Raw genomic sequence first — 20,411 nt, 5'->3', positions numbered from 1 at the left:
TATTCACTATAGCAAAAAAATCAGACTTAACTTATTTATCCATCAACAGATAAATGGATAATGAAAATTTGCTGTATTATATAAAATAGAACACTATTCAGCTCTGAAGAAATTTTAAAATTTCCAAGAAAATGGACAGACTTAAACCGTGTATAATGCAAGGCTTCACAATCTCAAAAAGAAAAATAATCACATTCTACCTCATGTAAAAATCCAGCCAGTAACATAGGCAAATATATTAATAAATATGTGTATTAGTACCATGTAATATGCAGAAACATTCTACAAACCCATCAGTGTCTCAGTCATTATCAGTAGACAGGAACTAAACAAACAACCTCAACTAGACAATGTGCAGAGTGAAAGACTTTAGAATACTGAGTCCTAAATGGTATGCCAAAGCCTTCTCCTAAGGGCCCAGGAACTATGCAAGAGGAAGCAGAAAGATTAAAGCAGTCAGAGAAAAAGGAAAACACCAAGAAAACAGGGTCTTGTAGACTCAACAGGACTAATGCAAATGGATTCACAGGTTTGTTGCAGCATGCATAGGGCCTGCACACAGCCAAGTCAGATGGAATTCCAGTGCAGAGAGAGGAAGTGGACATGAGCTATCTTTTTTTTGTTGTTTTTTTTTGTTGTTGTTGTTGTTTTTCAAGACAGGGTTTATCTGTGGTTTTGGAGCCTGTCCTGGAACTAGCTCTTGCAGACCAGGCTGGTCTCGAACTCACAGAGATCCGCCTGCCTCTGCCTCCCAAGTGCTGGGATTAAAGGCATGTGCCACCGCCGCCCGGCAACATGAGCTATCTTCAACTGACTATCATTTGCAAAGGAAAAATTAGTCTTTTCCAACTGAGTTTCACTAGATATACATAACACACTTATGCCCAGCAGCTGATGGCCAATATAAAATAAACTCATTGGTACTTTTAGAAATTTTCTGTCTCATATTGCTTTGTTCAGGCACTTTTTTTTAAATTATTTTTTTGGCCTTACTGGTCTTCTGCTTATATGATATGATTTCCAATTTTGTGTTTTTAAGAGTTTTGTTGTATATGGGTGTGTCTCTGTGTGTGTGTGTGTGTGTGTGTGTGTGTATATATATATATATATATTCATGCTTTTTGTTTTTTTAAATATAATTCTGGTTTGTTTTATATGCCTGGTTTGTTGGTTTTTTTTCCCCTAAATAAAGAGAGAAAGGGGACAAGGAGCTAGATGGGTTAAGTCTGGAAAATCTGAGAGGAAATGATGGAGGTGAAACCACAATCAGAAAATATTGTATGAAAAAAAATTGTCAATTAAAAACAAAAAGTTGGGGCTGGTGAGATGGCACAGAGGTTAAGAGCACTCACTGTTCCTTCTAGAGGTTGTGAGTTCAATTCCCAGCAACCACATGGTGGCTCACACCCACCTGTAATGAGATCTGGTGGCCTCTTCTGGCCTACAGGGACACATGCAGGCAGAACACTATACATTCTCAATAAATTAAAAAAAAAAAAAAAAAAAAAAAGCTACTTTGTGAACCACTTTGTCTAAGAACTTTTAATATGACCCTAAGTACATAGGTATATAAGAAAGTGTACAAATCAAATATTTGCTGATAATGAATAATAAATTTACTTTAAAAACCAAAAAATAAATAAAAACAAAAATTGGAGCTGGAGAGATGGCTCATTAGTTAAGAGCAGTGGCTGCTCCTCATAGGTTCCAAGTTCCCAGCAAGGACAAATGGCTTACAACCTATCTATAAAGGGATCTGTTGACTTCTTCTGTCTGGTGCCCTTTTCGGTCATGTATGTATACATGCAAATAGAGCATTCATATAAATAAAATACATACATAAATAAATCTTTAAAAAAAAAAGTCAGATGTGGTAGCAGGCTATGGCCTATAGGAAGGTTCCATCCAGCGTCTGTCTCCTACAGTGGCTACATGGCATCTCCCTGAATCCCCTTCTTTTCTCTTCTATCTCTGCTTGGAAATTCCCCCTTGCTCTATTCTGTGCTGCCATAGGCCCAAAGCAGCTTCTTTATTAACCAATGGTAATAAAACACATTCACAGCATACTGAAAGGAATCCCACATCACCTCCCCTTTTCTGTCTAAACAAAATGGAAGGTTTTAACTTTAACATACTAAAATTACATATAATGAAAAGTTATAAAGCAAGAATTATAGTTAAAATATTTAGTCCATTTACATTTGGCAAATTACGAAAAATATTATTTATCTTATTTTTGTGAGTCTAAAGTTTTATATTTACTTTTTATAATTATAACTATCTTTTTTTAGCTCCATTAAAGATTTTAGAAGGATATAATACTACCTACGTAAGCAGGAAGTGCATTGTAAGCAACTTTAAATTCTCTAGAATTAACAGAGACATCTCACTGCTGGACAGTCACCCAAAGTTTTTTTGTAACATTGGGCATCTATCTTTAGCCTACAGGCTCATAGCATCTGGCAGACTTTTTTATGAAGTAGAAAATTTTAAAGACAGTTTTGTCAATACTGGCAGTTTGTCAGTCACTTTTTTCTGTGTCCTGCAGAATGTCTGGCAGATAATATGAAGCAGGAACGCTGAAGGACTGTCTCACCTTCTTTAGGCAACTTTAGCAGTCATTTTTTTGTGTGTGTGGGTCCTATATGTCCAGTTTATACAGCGTACCATCAAGCAGTCCCAGCAAGAGCAGTTTCTTGCCCAAATGGCTGACAAACTCTGTAAGGAGCCTCTTCGATGCCCATCATCCTCTTGAAGTAGATGCTGCTGCCAGGAGATGAGTCTCACTTGTCATGAAAAGTCCTAAGTTTTTAAAACATTTTAAATACCATATTCTGTTAGTCTTTGAAAGGTTTAAAGAATACCTATTCATCTGAAATATATCTCTGTATATCTAAAAAACCTAACTAGCATGACTACAAGCTTGATTATAAATGACTATTCATCTGTATTTTTTAACTATACATTACATTTTTAGATGAGCTGCACAAACACAATACCTTGATCAAGAGCAGAAATATACATAACAAAACTGACCTTAAATTTGTATTAATAAACCAAGATCCATACCAACACAAAGTATTCATCTCTATATCATATCCCCCTTTCTTTAACTGTTATAATAAACATTTATAAATAATCATTTAGGCAATATGGGCAATGATTTTTAGACTACTTATTATTGATTAGGGGTGCTGCTAATCAAGTCTTTTATGAGGTATCCTGTGTGGTAGGTCCATTTTAGACAGCAGCAGTCATGAAGCTGTCATGGATGTTGGATCATCTGGTCCATTGCTTTAGCGGGTCTTGTTTGATCAAACCATATTAGTTTGTAAGGAATCTATAGCTTTTTATCCTCTGTGGAAACAAAAGCAGAACCTCTTTTCTAACAGTAACATACCCTTAGACTCAAATTTTGAAGTCAAGATACCTTTAAAACATATATATATATATTGGTTTAGCTTAGCAGCCCATACAATGAAATATCTCTCATTTACAAATCAAAAAGTTTAAAGAAAACACAGTAATCTAGACTCTCTGTTATATTTCTTTATGTGGCCTTATCTTTTTACTCTATTACTTTTTTTAAAATATTTATTTATTATGTATACAATATTCTGTCTGTGTGTATGCCTGCAAGTCAGAGGAGGGCACCAGACCCCATTACAGATGGTTGTGAGCCACCATGTGGTTGCTGGGAATTGAACTCAGGACCGTTGGAAGAACAGGCAATGTCCTTAACCTCTGAGCTGTCTCTCCAGCCCACTCTATTACATTTTCACAAGTTTAGTATTCATTTTATTATCTTTACTCCTTTAATCTATGACTGTACTCTTATAATTATCTAAATACTCTCCTCTCTCTCTCTCTCTCTCTCTCAAGCCTACTCACATTTATCCAGCTCTGTGACTCATTTAGAGGTGTTTTTTATCTGAATTTGTCTTTATTGCATGCATATTGATAATAATTTTTTGATCAGAAGCATTTTTTTTAATGTTAAGCAAGCACGGCTAGGACCAACTCTGTGGCCCTGCTTTCCACCCAGTCCTACATGGCAGAGGCATGTTCACTGCCCCAGCTCCAGGGTCAGAGCAGGTCTATGTTACCATTAAGCAATTTGTAACACACTGCTCATAGACGCCATTTAAGTGTCCGGCCTCCTGAAAGAGCCAGAGCTGATCATGCAACTAGCACGAACCAGAAAGCCCTCCCCTAAAGAAGCTGGGCAGTCTTCACTGTCAATGCCGAGTCAGGAAGATCTCTCTTAAAGGAGCCAGCAAACAGAGCACATGGGGGGGGGGGGGTGCCTATCAAGAAGCTGCACTACACTCTGTTCTTTTGTGTCTAGAATTTCTTTCCATTTTTTATTATTAGTGTACAAGGACATGTGTGCCACTAGGCTTGGCAGTCAGAGAACAACTTTCAGGAGTTGGAAATTTCCCTTTCTACCTTGTTTACTGCTGCTCTGTGTATTCCAGGCTAACTGGCTACTGAACTTCCAAACAATTCTCTTATAACCAACCACTTCTCATCTCACCACTAAGTGCTGGGATTACAGATACCAACCACATCTGGCTTTATGGGGTTTTGTTTGCTTCCTTTTATTTTTGTTTGTTTGTTTTTTCTCTGTTTCAAATCTTTGGCTGCTCTGAAACTCACTCTATAGACCAGGCTGGTCTTGAACTCAGAGATCTGCCTGTATCTGTGTCCAAAGTGCTGGGATTAAAGGCATACACCACCAACACCCAGTTATGGCTTTTTCTATGGAGAGACTGTTTTTATATACTGAGAAATCTCATGAGCTTCTTCCACCGAATTTTGTTATAATTTTGTCTAAAACAAAAACAAAACAAACAAACCAGAAAAAAAAAAACCACGTTTTTGTTTATGTAAAGAGAAAGGGAATCAGAGGACAATTTTCAAGAGCTGGTTCCCTCTTTTCACCATGTGAGTTCTAGGGATTGAGTTTAGGTTATGGCATTTTGACACACGAAACTAGCTAACAAGTCCAGTGTTAAAATAATCACCATGATCTGGCATAGCCATTGCACTCACGAACTCACGACAACTACAGCTAACTGCTCAAGATCAAGTAGTGAAAACCGTGCCAACAGACATTACTGATTAGACTCAGTGAGTTCTGGAAAGAAGTATGAGTGGTGGTGAAGTGGGCATGGGATGATAGAAGTGGATGTGATTATCACAGTACACTGTTTAGGGGCTGAAGAGCTGGCTCAGTTGTTAAGAACACTTCCAAAGGACAAGGTTTTGATCCCCAGCACCCACAAAGCTGCTCACAACCACCTGTAACTCCAGTCCCAGAGTACCCAATGCCCTCTTCTAGCTTCTACAGGCACTAGGTGAACAAATACGTATGCAAGCAAAACACTCATACACTAGACACATAAAAATAAAATGAATAAATTTAAATAAATATGTGTGTTTGTGTGTGAGAGAGACAGAGAGACTGTGTGTGTATGTGTACAGCCAAACATAATGGCACATACCTTTAATCTCGATACTCCAGAAACAGAGACAAGGGATCTCTATGAATTTGAGGCCGGCCTGGTCTACATAGTGCATTTCAAGATAGCCAAGGTAATACACTAAGTCTCTCAAAATAATAAAAATCTTTTAAAAAGATACACTGATTACTATGTATGAAATTATCAAAAATAAAGATTATATTTCTAAAATTTTAAATGTTATCTGAATGCTGACCATAACTCCAAAATTATTAATAATTTGGAATATATGCCTTAAACTCTTCATTTAATATGCATAGTACATACTAATTTGGTTTTAGTTCATAAAATAGGACAATTTTATGTTTGCTGTTGTAAAATTAATAGAGAGCACATTAGTAAATATTTTTATAAGAATTATTATGGTCGGGGGGAGGGGGCAATATGTGGGAGGAGGGGGAGGGAAATGGGAAACGGGGAGCAGTTGGAAATTTTAATTAAAAAAGAATAAAAAAAATGAGAAAAAAAAGAATTATTATGGTGTGAGTGTGGTATTTCCATGTGTCTCCATTGTCTGGATAGTTTTTTACTTAATTCATACATTTCCTCCACATTATTGTTATGGGGACTGTTGTATGTATCTCTCTCTCTTTTTTTTTTTTTTTTTTTTGGTTTTTTGAGACAGGGTTTCTCTGTGGTTTTGGAGCCTGTCCTGGAACTAGTTCTGTAGACCCGGCTGGTCTCGAACTCACAGAGATCCGCCTGCCTCTGCCTCCCAAGTGCTGGTATTAAAGGCATGCGCCACCACCGCCCGGCTGTATGTATCTCTTTAAAGGAAGTGGTGAGATAAATTTATAGAAGTACAATAATTGTATCAAAAGTTACTGATAGGGCTGGAGAGATGGCTCAGAGGTTAAGAGCATTGCCTGTTCTTCAAAAGGTCCTGAGTTCAATTCCCAGCAACCACATGGTGGCTCACAACCATCTGTAATTGGGTCTGGTGCCCTCTTCTGGCCTGCAGGCATACATAGAATAATGTATACATAATAAATAAATTAAAATATTTGTGGGTATTTGCAAAATTGCTCCCCAAAATATCTATCCTAACTCCATCCTCCATCTGAGTGCTCCTTCTCTTGCACTCTCACTATTGCTGACATCTGTATTTGTCACCTAACATCATCTGAAATTTGCAGAAAGTTTGACACTCTTTGGCTTCTGTTTTTATGGTCATTTCTAGTCTCCAATCCTCTAATTCACAACCGCCATAATATAAATTATTCTGAAAGAAATCTTCAAAAGACAAACTTTTTATAGTTCAGAGATTTTCAATTAGTGTGCTATAAAAAATTTAAAGGCAGATTAAAATGTTCTTAAATTTTTCATTATGATTTATACATTTTGAATACTGTAATGGGAAGGACTACTTCCAGGTTCTCTACATGACAGAGATAAAACTTAAATTTATCTTATAATTTAAAATTTCACCCATCAATCAATTCAAAGAGAATGAATACTATAAAATCAATGAGCATGAGAGTCTTTTTTTTTTTTTTTTTTTTTTTTTTGGTTTTTCGAGACAGGGTTTCTCTGTGGTTTTGGAGCCTGTCCTGGAACTAGCTCTTGTAGACCAGGCTGGTCTCGAACTCACAGAGATTCACCTGCCTCTGCCTCCCAAGTGCTGGGATTAAAGACGTGCGCCACCACCGCCCGGCGAGCATGAGAATCTTATCCATTTACTTTGGTCTTTTTTCCTCTACTACAGTTTTTTAGTATCCAAAGCTCACTATTATTTTGTAAATCATTCACGCTTTTGTTTCCTATTATAATATATATAACTGAAAAAAAGTGTTTCATTTCAATTGCTTGCTACTGGTATACAAAAAGAATTAACTAAATTTTTTACTTTGATGTTTTCACTTGTAATCTTGTGAAATTTATTAATTTCAAAAGTATTTTGGAGATTTCATAGGGTTATCTATATATTTAACTATTCTGCTTGTAAATAAAAACAGCTTGCTGGCCAGTGGTGGTGCACACCTTTAATCCCAGCACTTGGGAGGCAAAGGCAGGTGGATGGATCTCTGTGAGCTTGAGGCCAGTATGGTCTACAGAGCAAATTCTAAGTTATCCAGAGCTGTTACACAGAGAAACTGTGAAACCCTGTCTCTGAGAGGGGGAAAAAAAAAAAAAAAAGCTTTACTTCTTTCTGATTACTATGACTTTATTCTGTATTGAATTAGCTATCCCCTGTACTATATTAGTACAAGTAATAAAATTGGACATCCTTGCCTTATTTTTAATTTAGGGTAAAAGTACTTTTTTTTTTTTTTTTAAACCAAGGGTTATAGTAACTGTGGGCTTCACTGGACAGTGTAACTGCAATGTAAAGCCTAAGAGAATGGCATTTTAAAGAACAGCTGAGAGCCATGGAAGCCTAAGCACTCGTCTTGGATAACAGCAGTGATTATGCCACATAGGTACTGAGTGCTATGTCACCTATCAGAGCCCAGATGTCTTTCCACCCAGCACTGACTTTCCTATTAGATCTTTATGAACAAGTATTTTGGGCTCTTTAACCTCATCTGAAGCCCAGGCCCAGATCCAGATGAACTATTACTATAATGGTCAAACACAGATACAAACCCCTGGCATACACTAAGTATAACAAAGGTCTGGCACCCTCAAAAACAGTCCGTAACATCTCTAATGCCCTCTCACTGCTAGGACATGGCATCTGAAAGGCTGTTTCGCTACCAACCTCTGCTTACAGTGCTGAAGAAAGTAGCTGCAGACCTGACTCAAGCAGGGAAATGAGAGCCACGTTAAGGATGGAATCTGAGCCTGTCCCCTTAAAATATTCTCTGTATGGCTGTCTCAATCCTGACACATTCCTTCCCTGAACAAAAGAAAGCAACTTGAGACTTACAGGACAGTTCAGCAGGTAAAGGCACTTGCTGACAAACCTGACCACTTAAGTTCAATTGCCAGGTCCCAAATGGTGATCAAAAAAAAAAAAAAGAACTGAAACCCAAAAGTTGTCCTCTAACATCTACATACATCAATGCACATTCATGCATGTATATGTGCACACTCACTAAAATATGCAAATTGCTAGGCGGTGGTAGCACAAACCTTTAATGCTAGCACTCAGAAGGTAGAGGCAGGCGAACCTCTTGAAAGATAGAGGCCAGCCTGGTCTACAGAGAGGGGCTACACAAAGAAACCCTGCCTCAAAAAATAAATAAATAAATAAATGTAATTTTTTAAAAATTAAAGGTATGGGCTGGAGAGATGGCTTGGAGGTTAAGAGCACTGACACTATTCTTCCAGAGGTCCTGAGTTCAATTCCCAGCAACCACATGGTGACTCACAATCGATCTGGTGCCCTCTTCTGGTCTGTAGGCACACATGCAGACAGAACATTGTATACATGATAAATAAATCTTTAAAACAATTAATTCCTGCACTCAAGAGGCAGAGACAGGCAAATTTCTATGAACTGGAGGTCAGCCTGGTTGCAGGCCAGCCAAGGCTATATAGAAAGACCTTGTCTCAAAAGAAAAAAAAAAATTAAAACATGGGATTTCTGGTATGGGGGAACATAACTTGTTTAGGATATGTGAGGTCTTAGGTTCAAATCAATGCACTGTAAAACAGTAATAGATATAAACCTTTTAATTTCTTGTCCTATTTTTAGTGAGCTGGGTCTACTGAAGCATTTGTCTATCTAAAGTAGGTGAATTAACTACATAGTTACTAATACCAATTATCTGTACGAGTTATTCCTCTTCAGTTCTAATAAAGTTCTTGTGCTTTTATTTTTTTTTTTTTTTTTTTTTTTTTTGGTTTTTCGAGACAGGGTTTCTCTGTGGCTTGGGAGCCTGTCCTGGAACTAGCTCTTGTAGACCAGGCTGGTCTTGAACTCACAGAGATCCGCCTGCCTCTGCCTCCGAAGTGCTGGGAATAAAGGCGTGCGCCACCACCGCCCGGCTATTAACTCCTGTTTTTATTTCTTGTTTTCTTCTAGTGTCTTGTTTGTTTTTCGAGACAGAGTTTCTCTTCTCTATCTCTAGCTGTCCTGGAACTCACTTTGTAGGTCAGGCTGGCTTCAAACTCACAGAGATCCACCAGCCTCTGCCTCTCTGAAGTGCTGGGACACAGAGAAGCCAAGCATCCACACAAGTCAGAGGACACCTTTCAGAACCCAGTTCTCTCCCTTCCCCATGGGTCCCAGGGATTAAACTCAGGTCACTAGGCTTTCACACAAGCTCTCTTACCCAATGAGCCATCCAGCTGCTCTCTGCTGCTGTTTGAGACAGTTTCAATCTGCAGCCAGAGTAGCCTGAGCTCATGTAGTGCTGCTGCCTTGGCCTTCTGAGTGCTGGAATTAGAGGTGAGAGCTACCGTATGGCTGTCTTTTTTTTTTTTTAATTCTTTTATTTATTTATTATGTATACAATATTCTGTGTGTATGTCTGCAGGCCAGAAGAGGGCACCAGACCTCATTACAGATAGATAGTTGTGAGCCACCATGCGGTTGCCGGGAATTGAACTCAGGACCTTTGGAAGAGCAGGCAATGCTCTTAACCACTGAGCCATCTCCAGCCCCCGTATGGCTGTCTTGTAGCTTTATTATTTCCTTCACTTCTTGTGATTTACTACTATGCTTTATTTTTATTTGCCTAGGTTTTTTTTTCTTACTTTTTTATTGAGACAGGGTCTCATGAAACCCAGTCAAACCTAGAACCCACTATGATGCCAAATCCACAACATCTCCATAATATGTCTGTATTATTAATGTCAGATAAAGTAGACTTAATGAAAGAAAGCTTTACAGGTATAAAATTATTTAGTATAATAATAAGACATAATTCTATAACATGAAGGTTTAACACAACTTTAAAATAATTGAAAACATTAAAATGAAAATAGGCAAAACCTCCAACTATGTTTACTAGACATACAATACTTACCAGCTGTTAGTGAATGATTAAAAAAAAAAAGCAAAGACATACTTTCTATCAATCAACTTGCCCTAATTGGTATTTGTAGAAACATCATTTCAGATAGCTATAGCATACATTTTAAGTCTATGTAGAAAGAGCACTATAATGTACCACATGCTAGACCAGAAAAACATCGAATAATTGATTTTAAAAGAAATGTAAACCGGGCGGTAGTGGCACATGCCTTTAAACCCAGCACTTGGGAGGCGAAGGCAGGCAGATCTCTGTGAGTTCGAGGCCAGCCTGGTCTACAAAGCAAATTCCAGGACAGGCTCCAAAGCCACAGAGAAACCCTTTTCTCGGGAAAAAAGAAATGTATTTTCTCACCTCAGAGGTTTGGGAATCACTAACAAGATAATAATAATGTCAAAATTTGTTAATTAAAAATACTGTTGCCGGGCGGTGGTGGCGCACGCCTTTAATCCCAGCACTTGGGAGGCAGAGGCAGGCGGATCTCTGTGAGTTCGAGACCAGCCTGGTTTACAAGAGCTAGTTCCAGGACAGGCTCCAAAACCACAGAGAAACCCTGTCTCGAAAAAAAATATATATAAAATAAAAAAATAAATAAATAAAAAAAAATAAAAATAAAAAAAAATAAAAATACTGTTACCGCCAGGCACAGGTAGCACATGACTTTGATTCCAGCACTCAGAAGGCAGAGGCAGGTGAATCTCTGAGAGTTTGAGGTCAGCCTGGTCTATAGAGTGAGTTCCAGGACAGCTAGGATGGAAAGATGCTCAGGAAATAAACAAAACTTTCCACAAGTTTTGTGCTGCAATTAAAGCAGACCACAGAAAATGTTACACCTTCCAACAGTTACAGGAGGATTGATTATCAAATTAACAGATTAAGCAAAGTAATAGTGTATGTCTGTAATCACAGCACTTGTGGGGTGGGGGGAGGCAGAAGGATGAGGATCAATGCCAGTGTCAGCTACACAGAAAGTCAAGGCCAGACTAGACCAAAGGAAATTCCCTGGGGAGAAGGGGGTGATGAAAGATAGCACAATGGTTTGAGCACTTATTGCTGTTGCAGAGGACTAGACCCCTAATGCTCACAGAGTGGCCAGGGATCTGATGTCCTGCAAAGGCACCAGACATGACATGGTGCATACATATACAGAGACAAAACAATCAATAAAAATAAAATGAACAGATCTAAAATAAAAATTTTAAAAATAGACAGCAATGAGGCACTGCTGCTATGCACACAAGGGAAACCAGTCTGAATCCTAGCACCTATATAAAAACCATCATGGAAAGAAGTTGTAACCTGGGCACTGAGAGCGCAGATACAGGAAAATCCCAGAAGCTCACTGGACAGCAGATCTAACTGAAATGGCTAGCTTCTGAATCACTGAGGGCTTCTAGGTTCAGTAAAAGACTCTCAAAAAACAACAACAAAAAAAAAGGTGGCAAGCAATGCTGTGAGATGATGCTCTTGTACACTGTAAAGATTCGTCACTTGTATTGGTTTAATAAAACGCTGACTGGCCAATAGTCAGGCAGGAAGTATAGGAGTATAGGCAGGGTGATCAGACTAGGAGAATTCTGGAAAGAGGAAAGGCAGAAGGATGCAGTCACTAGCCAGGTACAGAGGAAGCAAGGTGCCTTACTGAGAAAAGATACCAAGCCAGGTGGCTAAACATAGACAAGAATTATGGGTTAAGTTTTAAGAGCAATAATAAGCCTGAGTTAATAGGCCAAACAGTTTATAAGTAATATAAGACTCTGTATATTTGAAACTGAATGGCTGCAGGACCAGGTGGGAAAGAAACTTCCATTTACAAAGCAAAATAGAGAAAGATATCCACTAACCCTCCTCTGGCCCCTATACACATGCACATGTACATCCACAGACAGACACAATAAATAGGGCTGAAAGTTGAGTTAGTTGTTAAAAGTACTTGTTGCTCTTACATAAGACCTGGGTTTGGTTCCCAGCATCCACATGGCAGCTAACAACTGTTTGTAACTCCAGTTCCAGAAAATTCCACTACCTCTACTGGCCCCCATGCCCTTTACTAGTCTCGGTGGGTGGCAGACAAACAGACTGTATAATATATACATACATACATTGCATGCATACATGAAAAACACTCAAGCACATAAGAAGTAAAAATAAATAATAAATGTGATTTTAGAAATTAAGGGACCGGGCCGGGCGGTGGTGGCGCACGCCTTTAATCCCAGCACTTGGGAGGCAGAGGCAGGCGGATCTCTGTGAGTTCGAGACCAGCCTGGTCTACAAGAGCTAGTTCCAGGACAGGCTCCAAAACCACAGAGAAACCCTGTCTCAAAAAACCAAAAAAAAAAAAAAAAAAAAAAAAAAAGAAAGAAAGAAAGAAAGAAATTAAGGGACCAACAATGTACTCAGTAGGTAAAAGGGTTTGCTGCCAAGTCTGATGACCTGAGTTCAATTCCCAAAACACACACAGAAGGAATTTCCAACTACATGTGTGTCATGGTACACAACACAAGGACATGCACATATGCAAATAGATAAAATAAAACATTTCTTTAAAAAAGTCAAATGAGAGCCGGGCAATGGGGGCACACGCCTTTAATCCTAACACTCAGGAGACAAGAGGTAGGCAGATCTCTGTGAGTTCGAAGCCAGCCTGGTCTACAAGAGCTAATTCCAGCACAGTTAGGGCTGTTACACAGAGAAACCATTCAAAAAAAAAAAAAAAATAGCAGAAGGGGTTGGGCAGTGGTGGCACAAGCATTTAATCCCAGCACTTGGGAGGCAGAGGCAAAAGGATCTCTGTGACTTCCAAGACAAGACAGCCTGACCTACAGAGCAAGTTCCAGGACAGCAAGAATTACTGCACAGAGAAAACCTGTCTCAAAATAAATAAATGAAGCAATCAAGTAGTAAATTAATAAATTAAAAACAACAGAGAGTAAATACTTAATGCAGGAAAAAAAAATCAAATCCAAGGCAAAATGACAGTTTTTCAGACATATAAAAACTAAGAGGGACTGCAGAGATGGCTCAGTGGCTGTTCTACCAGAAGACCTGAGTTCAATTCCCAGCACCCACATGGCAGCTCACAACTATTTGTAGTTCCAGTTCCACAGGATCTGACCCTCACACAGACATTCATACAGGCAAAACACCAATGCATATAAAATAAAAATTTTAAAAAGCTAAAAGAAATAAATACTAGCAGGTCTGTATAAAAACAATGGCATTTTTCCTTTTGTGCCTGATTTTGTCATCTTTTGTATTATTTGTGTATTAAGGGAAAATTGTGAGCAAGGAAAATTATAATATATGGAAATTAGAATCAACCTTAAAAATATAATGTAAATGCATGATGGATCGGGTACATGGATTTTCTCTCAACTTGAAAGCTATTCTTTTCTGCCTTAATTTATATAACAAAATTAGCCCTTCTATACCTTCCCCTTTTGCCAGCTGGCAAAGTGTTAACTTTATAAGTAAATAGTATTTGGAAGAATGTTCCAGAAGGGTCCTCTCTTTCCATTATACTATGTTTACCTGCTTATTCCAATAATGGCTTTCCCAGACACCAACTCCCCAGCAAGACAGTATTTCTCTGTCAAGACACACACACATGCATTCAAGTAGTTTCAAAAACTGTTAGACCCTTCAGAGAGCAACTATTCACCAATTTCAGCAGTTGCTGATATGACAGGAGCTGCCCAGAAATTCTGCCAAAGCCCCAACTGATGACTTAGCCAAATTTAGTACGTAGCTTTTTAGTAACTCTTGTAGTACCCTGGTGGGAGGTTTCATGCTTGCCAGTAAAAGTCTGCAGAATCTCAAACCTCTCCAGCATCCAGTGGACTTCACACTCTCCAAGACCTGAATCTCAAGACTCAAGGCTAGGAAGTCAAGCATTGTCCAAATGCACTCCAGCTTTGCTACTCTATCTCAACCCTAGTTAGAACAGTAGCTACCTGTTATCATATAAAATCTACCATTTTATATGCCTTAGAATTCTATTTATATCTTAAAGTTACTTTTCCATTGTTGTTTCCTAATTATACTTTGTTGGGGTTGGAGGATAAGACAGAGTCTTATGCAGTTCAGGCTGCTTGAACTCAAGTAGCTCAGACCTGCCTCCACCTCCCATGTCCTGTGACTACAGGTGTGCATCACCTTGCCCAGCTTTTCTAACTCTTGATATCAAACTTTCCATATTCAAATACTATATGCTTTTTGTCCCCTACTGTCATCACAAGAGACAGAAACAATGGAACTGTAACCTGGTTGGGTTGTATCCCTGGGCTATATATAGTACAGGACCCAAACAGCAACCAAAGTGGTAATAATGCCTGGCATGCAGAGGCATTAAAGGTGACCTCACTATCACCTGTAATTGGGTATGGTTACATGGCAAGTGAAGCAAACACACAGAATACACTTCATTGTTAAAGCAGTAGTGGTGGTTACAAAGTCTATAAGGATTCTCTATATATTCTTGAGCAGTTGTAGAAGAAAATAAATTTAGATACATTAGCTCAACTCAAATAACATTCAAGAAGAACAGAGAACTATTTGCCATAAACTTACAAACTCTACACTGAGAAACTCTGTCTCAAAAAACCAAAAAGCAAACAACCTCACAAACAGACCTTTAATTCCCCACTCAGGAAGCAAACACAAGCAGATCTCTGTAAGTTTGAAGCCAGCCTGATCTACTAGTCAGTTCCTGAACACCCACTGCTCATTACAGGAACTGCTGAATTATAAATCGGGATAATTCAGTTTCACTGGTTTTTTTTCCTTACCTGAATAACAGCAATTACTGAGGGAAAAAAAAAAATGTGACTCTGAAACACAATAAAGATAAGTGATTATACCAAAATGAAACTAACAATTTCAAACCTTCAGTAGAAATAACTTATCCTTCTGAACTTAAGAACTGCCATTCTTTTCTTTAAAGTCCTGGGTTTTTAATCTTTCTGTGACATAAAGGCCTTGCAGAAAGATTTTCATTCATCTCAAAACTCACTAACAATTCTACTGCCACTAGATCAGTGGTTCTTAACCATCTTGATGCTGTCAACCCTTTAATACAGTTCCTCATGCTGTGAGGACCCCCAAACATATAATTATTTTCATTGCTACTTCCTAACTGTACTTTGTTGTTATGAATTGTAATATAAATTTCTGATATGCAAGACATTTGATAGTCAACCCCTGTAAAAGGGTTATTCAACCCCAAGAGGGGCAATGATCCACAGGCTGAGAACCACTGCACTAGATCTACAACCAAGACCAGCCTTGGCTGAATGGTGAAATCAAGGCCAGCCTGGAATATGCTGGGAGATGCTATCTCTAAAGAGAGGAGGAGCTGGATGTTGGTGAAACCCGTCTTTCATTCCAGCACTTGGGAGGCAGAGGCAGGTGGATCTTTGTGAGTTCAAGGCCAGTCTGGTTTACAAAGTGAGTTCCAACTCTACACAGAGAAACCCTGTCTTAAAAAAAGAAGGGAAGGGATAGAAACCTGGGAGCTACATGTAAAAATATTCAATCATAGAGTGCTGTTAACATAGGGTGTTGTAATTTAACATAGGTTCTCTAACAGCTTACTTGGGCACTGGTAAAAACTTAAGACAAAGCCGGGCGGTGGTGGTACACGCCTTTAATCCCAGCACTCGGGAGGCTGGGATCTTTGTGAGTTCGAGACCAGCATGGTCTACAAGAGCTAGTTCCAGGACAGGCTCCAAAGCTACAGAGAAACCCTGTCTCGGAAAAAGAAAAAAACAAAAAAAATCTTAAAAGACAATTACAGTCATATTTAGCAAAGTTGAATTACAAGAGTTTCACTGGTTTTATATGGAAGAAGGAAACCAGAGGCTTTAGGAAAGAAAAAGAGAGTGAACTTAACCTCTACAATCTGCACACCTACTACCCAACAATTAATATATTTCCTGCAAATGCCAAAATGGGCCACTGTTGTAGAAAATGGATCTCTGCACAAAAGAGCCATTTTCATCAGACCACTGTGTCTGTTTACAAGAGACCACCACAATCAAACTTAAACCAACTGCTGACATTCCTTCCTTCATAGAAGGACAGGGTAGGGAGACTCACTGAACCTTCACCTCAGATTCCAGACACTCCTCCCAGCCACTTGTACCTAGTCCCAACTGCAAAATGGCCTCAGGGTCTCCAGAGGTGCTAAAGTGTATGGGCTAGGGTTAACTGAAAGGGTTCCATCTATGCAGCTATAAAGAAACCCATCACTCTATGCTGGGTGAAGACTTTTCAGCATGGCTACTTTGGGGTTCATGCTCCAGGAAGAAACTTCAAGCTCTTTAAGTAAGTAACCTTAATACTCACTGGCTCCCCCAAGGTAAACTTTGGTGGAATTGTACATGGAAACATGGTGTAGGAGGTTATTCTGTCTATGTGTTGCTTTCATTGGTTAAATAAAAAAACTGCCTTGGCCTTTTGATAGGACAATACTTAGGTAGGCGGAGAGACAAAACTAAATGCTGGGAAGAAGGGCAGACGGAGATCTGCCATGGAGCTGCCAGGGACAGACACACCAAATCTTTCCCAGTAGGCCACTACCAAGTGGTAATATACAGATTAACAAAAATGGGTTAAATCAAGATGTGAGAGTTAGGGGGCTGGAGAGATGGCTCAGAGGTTAAGAGCATTGCCTGTTCTTCCAAAGGTCCTGAGTTCAATTCCCAGCAACCACATGGTGGCTCACAACCATCTGTAATGAGGTCTGGTGCCCTCTTCTGGCCTTCAGACATACACACAGACAGAATATTGTATACATAATAAATAAATAAATAAATAAATAAATAAATAAATATTTAAAAAAAAAAGAGATGTGAGAGTTAGCCAATAAGAGGCTAGAGATAATAGGCCAGGCAGTGATTTAATTAATACAATTTCTGTGTGATTATTTCGGGTGTATTTCGGGTGTAAGCTAGCCTGGACAACAAGCAGCCCGCTCCTCCTGTTACAGAAACAAAACGAAAGCAAAGAAAAGGGAAGGAAATCATATAATATCTTTTTAAATATTACCACAGGGAAGATGGCTCAGTCAGTAAAGTGCTTGCTTTCCAAGTAAGAAGACCTGAATTCTAATCCCTAGGACCTACAAACAAAAAAACAGCCAGGTATGGTGGCATTTACCTGTAATCCAGTAATAGGGAGGCAAAGCAGGTGGATCCCTAAGGGCTCACTGGCCATGTGGCTGCCCAGATAAACACATACTAATCAGCAAGCTCTAGGCCAATGAAAGACCCTTGTCTCAAAAACCAAGGTGAAAAACAGCTCCCCAGGAGCAGCACTTAGTTATCATCTCAGGTCTCCATACACATACATACATTGGCACCTGAACACAGCACACACATACACACACAATTCCACTGTTGAAGAAACCACACAAGGAATCACCAGGCTAAGGAAAGAATCTTTACCAGAAGACAAGGACAACTATAAAGCAGCAGCTGCTCTCAGTTAAGTCATGAGTATGCTGTCATATAAAATAACAGGGCTTACTTTCATGGAGGGAGAAACAATAAGGTCAGATGTCTAAGACAGGTCAAATAAGAATGTCTCTGTGCTGCAGAATATTATTTTAAGGTATGTTGCTTTTGTTTATGTTGTATTTGTTTAACTCTATGAAGTGGTGGCCAGTCAGTCACTCAGCCAGCCATGGAATAAGAACGAACGTAAGATAAACAGAATGAAGAAAAGAAAAAAAAAACCCAGATTCAAAAGGCAGTTGGAATAATTTAAGTGAAGAAAACCTGGCAAGAAGCAAGCCAAACTAAGAACAGACATTTATAAGTAAGTATAAGCTTCATGAGTGAGTTACTTAGGAGAAGGGAGGTGGGCCAAAAAGAGCAAAAAGCATAAAATACTGACACAACATCTCTGAAAGTCGGGCATAGATTTGGTGATTATTAGATTACTTAGGTGGTATTTTATAATTTTTATTATATATTACATATATACACATATGTATGTATGTATGTATTCTGCCGTCGCGTATATAAGCATCACGAGTGTGCAAGGTGCACTCAGAGGCTACAAGTCCTAAGAACTGAATCTGGGTCCTGCTAAAGAACAACCAGTGTTCTTAGACACTGAGCCATCTCTCCATTCCCCTCCTAAGTGACCTTAAAGAGGAAATGATGGAGGAATTACTTTCATTTAATAAAGAAACTGCCTTGGCCCATTTATAGGCCAGCCCTTAGGTGGGTGGAGTAAACAGAGAGAATGCTGGGAGAAAGAAACCGAGTCAATGAGTCGCCATGATTCTCCCACTCCAGACAGACGCAGATTAAGACCTTTCCTGGTAAGCCAGCTCATGGTGCTACACAGAATATTAGAAATGGGTTAGATCAATATGTAAGAGCTAGCCAATAAGAGGCTGGAGCTAATGGGCCAGGCAGTGATTAAAAGAATACAGTTTCCGTGTAATTATTTCGGGGCATAAGCTAGTCGTGCGGGCAGCCGGGTGGCGGAACACAGCCCCGCCGCAGATATTACAACAGAGTGGCACCCAACGTGCTAATGAACTCCACGTAAAACCTGAGAGGGCTTAAAAAGGACACAGAAAATTTTAGACAGCTTTTTGCTGTTTGTGGGTTGCATGCGGCAAAGAAATTGTCCTGACTCAGCAACAGGAAAAAACTGGCTGTTTTAAAATGCCGGCTTTCTGGGCTGTGCCGCCATTGCGATCTCTGTTTGGCTCCTGCTGGAGACAGAGCTTTTGAATGGAGCATTTGGAGTAAAGAGCTACGGCTTGCTTGATGGCAATGTGGACTGCTGTGTGCCTGGAACTGTGTGTGACTCAGGGGCACCAAATGGTTCTGATGCAGGAGCAGCTCAACTCCGCCATGCGGAACTCTGCTGGTCTCAGGCAGGAACTACCGTAATTACCATAATAACAGCGCAGTTAAGGTTTAGACTGGGCAGGACACAGGCGGTACCATATTACCCCTACATGGTGCAACTTAAGTTTTTAAGACTGCTTAACATTTTAAGAAATGCTCCTGAAAAAAAAAAAATTACAGATTCACAATAAAACAGATTCAGACATAAAAGACCTCTATGGGTCACAGTGTAGGATGAATGTACGTAGGCTTGAGAGAGAAAAAATATATATATAGAGAGAGAATAAAGTTAATGCCCTTAAAAAGGGGGGATAAAGTCTTTAAAGAGACAAAGTACAGATAGTTATAGATTAAAAAAAATTAAAGAAAAATAAGCCACGTAAAAATGAAAAATTCACAGAGAGTCTGGATTCTTTGTATTATTGTGTTTTCTTTAAAATTTTTGACTGTAAAGGAGCTAAATGCAGAGAGACATTTCATTATATGGGCTGCCAAGCTAAACCAGAATGGATACAAAGGTATTATGATTTCAGAATTTGGGACTAAGGATATGATGCTTTGGAGAGGGTCTTCTTTTGTTTTCACAGAGAATGCGACCCTATGGATTTCTTCTATCCCAATATGGTATGATAGACCACGCCCTCCTGAAAGGTTGCAGTGAACACCTTCAAAAAATTACTTCATTCAACTGCCGACTGAGATGACCCTGACACACAGGTTACACCATGAAAGATCTGAATACAGCGCCCCCATTCAGCAGGAAGCAGTTTGGAGAGAAAAAAACTGCGCCCATATTCCCAAATATTGTTTATGAATATTCTTTTACATTTAAAGGGGGATATGATATAGATATGAATAATTTGCATTGGTATGGATTTTAAGGTCAATTTTGTTATATGTATATGTATTTCTGATCTTGATTAAGGTATTGTGATTGTATAGTTCATTTAAAATGTAATGTATAATTAGAAAATATAGGTTGTTAATGGACAATCATCAATAGTAGTCAAGCTTGTAGTCATATTAGTTAGATTTTCTAGATATATAGAGATATATTTCAGTTAGATAGGCATTCTTCATATCTTTCAAAG

The 20,411-nt window shown here is 39.0% G+C and overlaps 1 protein-coding gene across 4 annotated transcripts in view; it reads right to left on the bottom strand.

Annotated features, from left to right (window-relative positions):
• Positions 1-20,411, bottom strand: part of Zmym4 (zinc finger MYM-type containing 4) — a 127,107-nt gene that overhangs the window by 92,554 nt on the left and 14,142 nt on the right. Inside the window, exon 2 of one of the 4 annotated variants that reach the window (XM_057784083.1) lies at positions 2,597-2,802. The exons of 2 other annotated variants lie outside the window; for them this stretch is intronic. Coding sequence is in view for 1 of the 2 variants with exons in the window: in XM_057784082.1 (XP_057640065.1) it covers positions 2,668-2,670 (3 nt within the window). In the remaining variant the exon portion in view is untranslated. The remainder of the gene's footprint in view (positions 1-2,596; positions 2,803-20,411) is intronic. One more of the 4 variants, XM_057784082.1, reaches the window with a different exon arrangement.

Source organism: Chionomys nivalis, chromosome 11 (assembly GCF_950005125.1).
Source record: "Chionomys nivalis chromosome 11, mChiNiv1.1, whole genome shotgun sequence".
Taxonomy (NCBI): Eukaryota; Metazoa; Chordata; class Mammalia; order Rodentia; family Cricetidae; genus Chionomys; species Chionomys nivalis.
The sequence above is the reverse complement of the archived record's forward strand: the minus strand, read 5'-3'. Positions and strand labels throughout refer to the sequence as shown.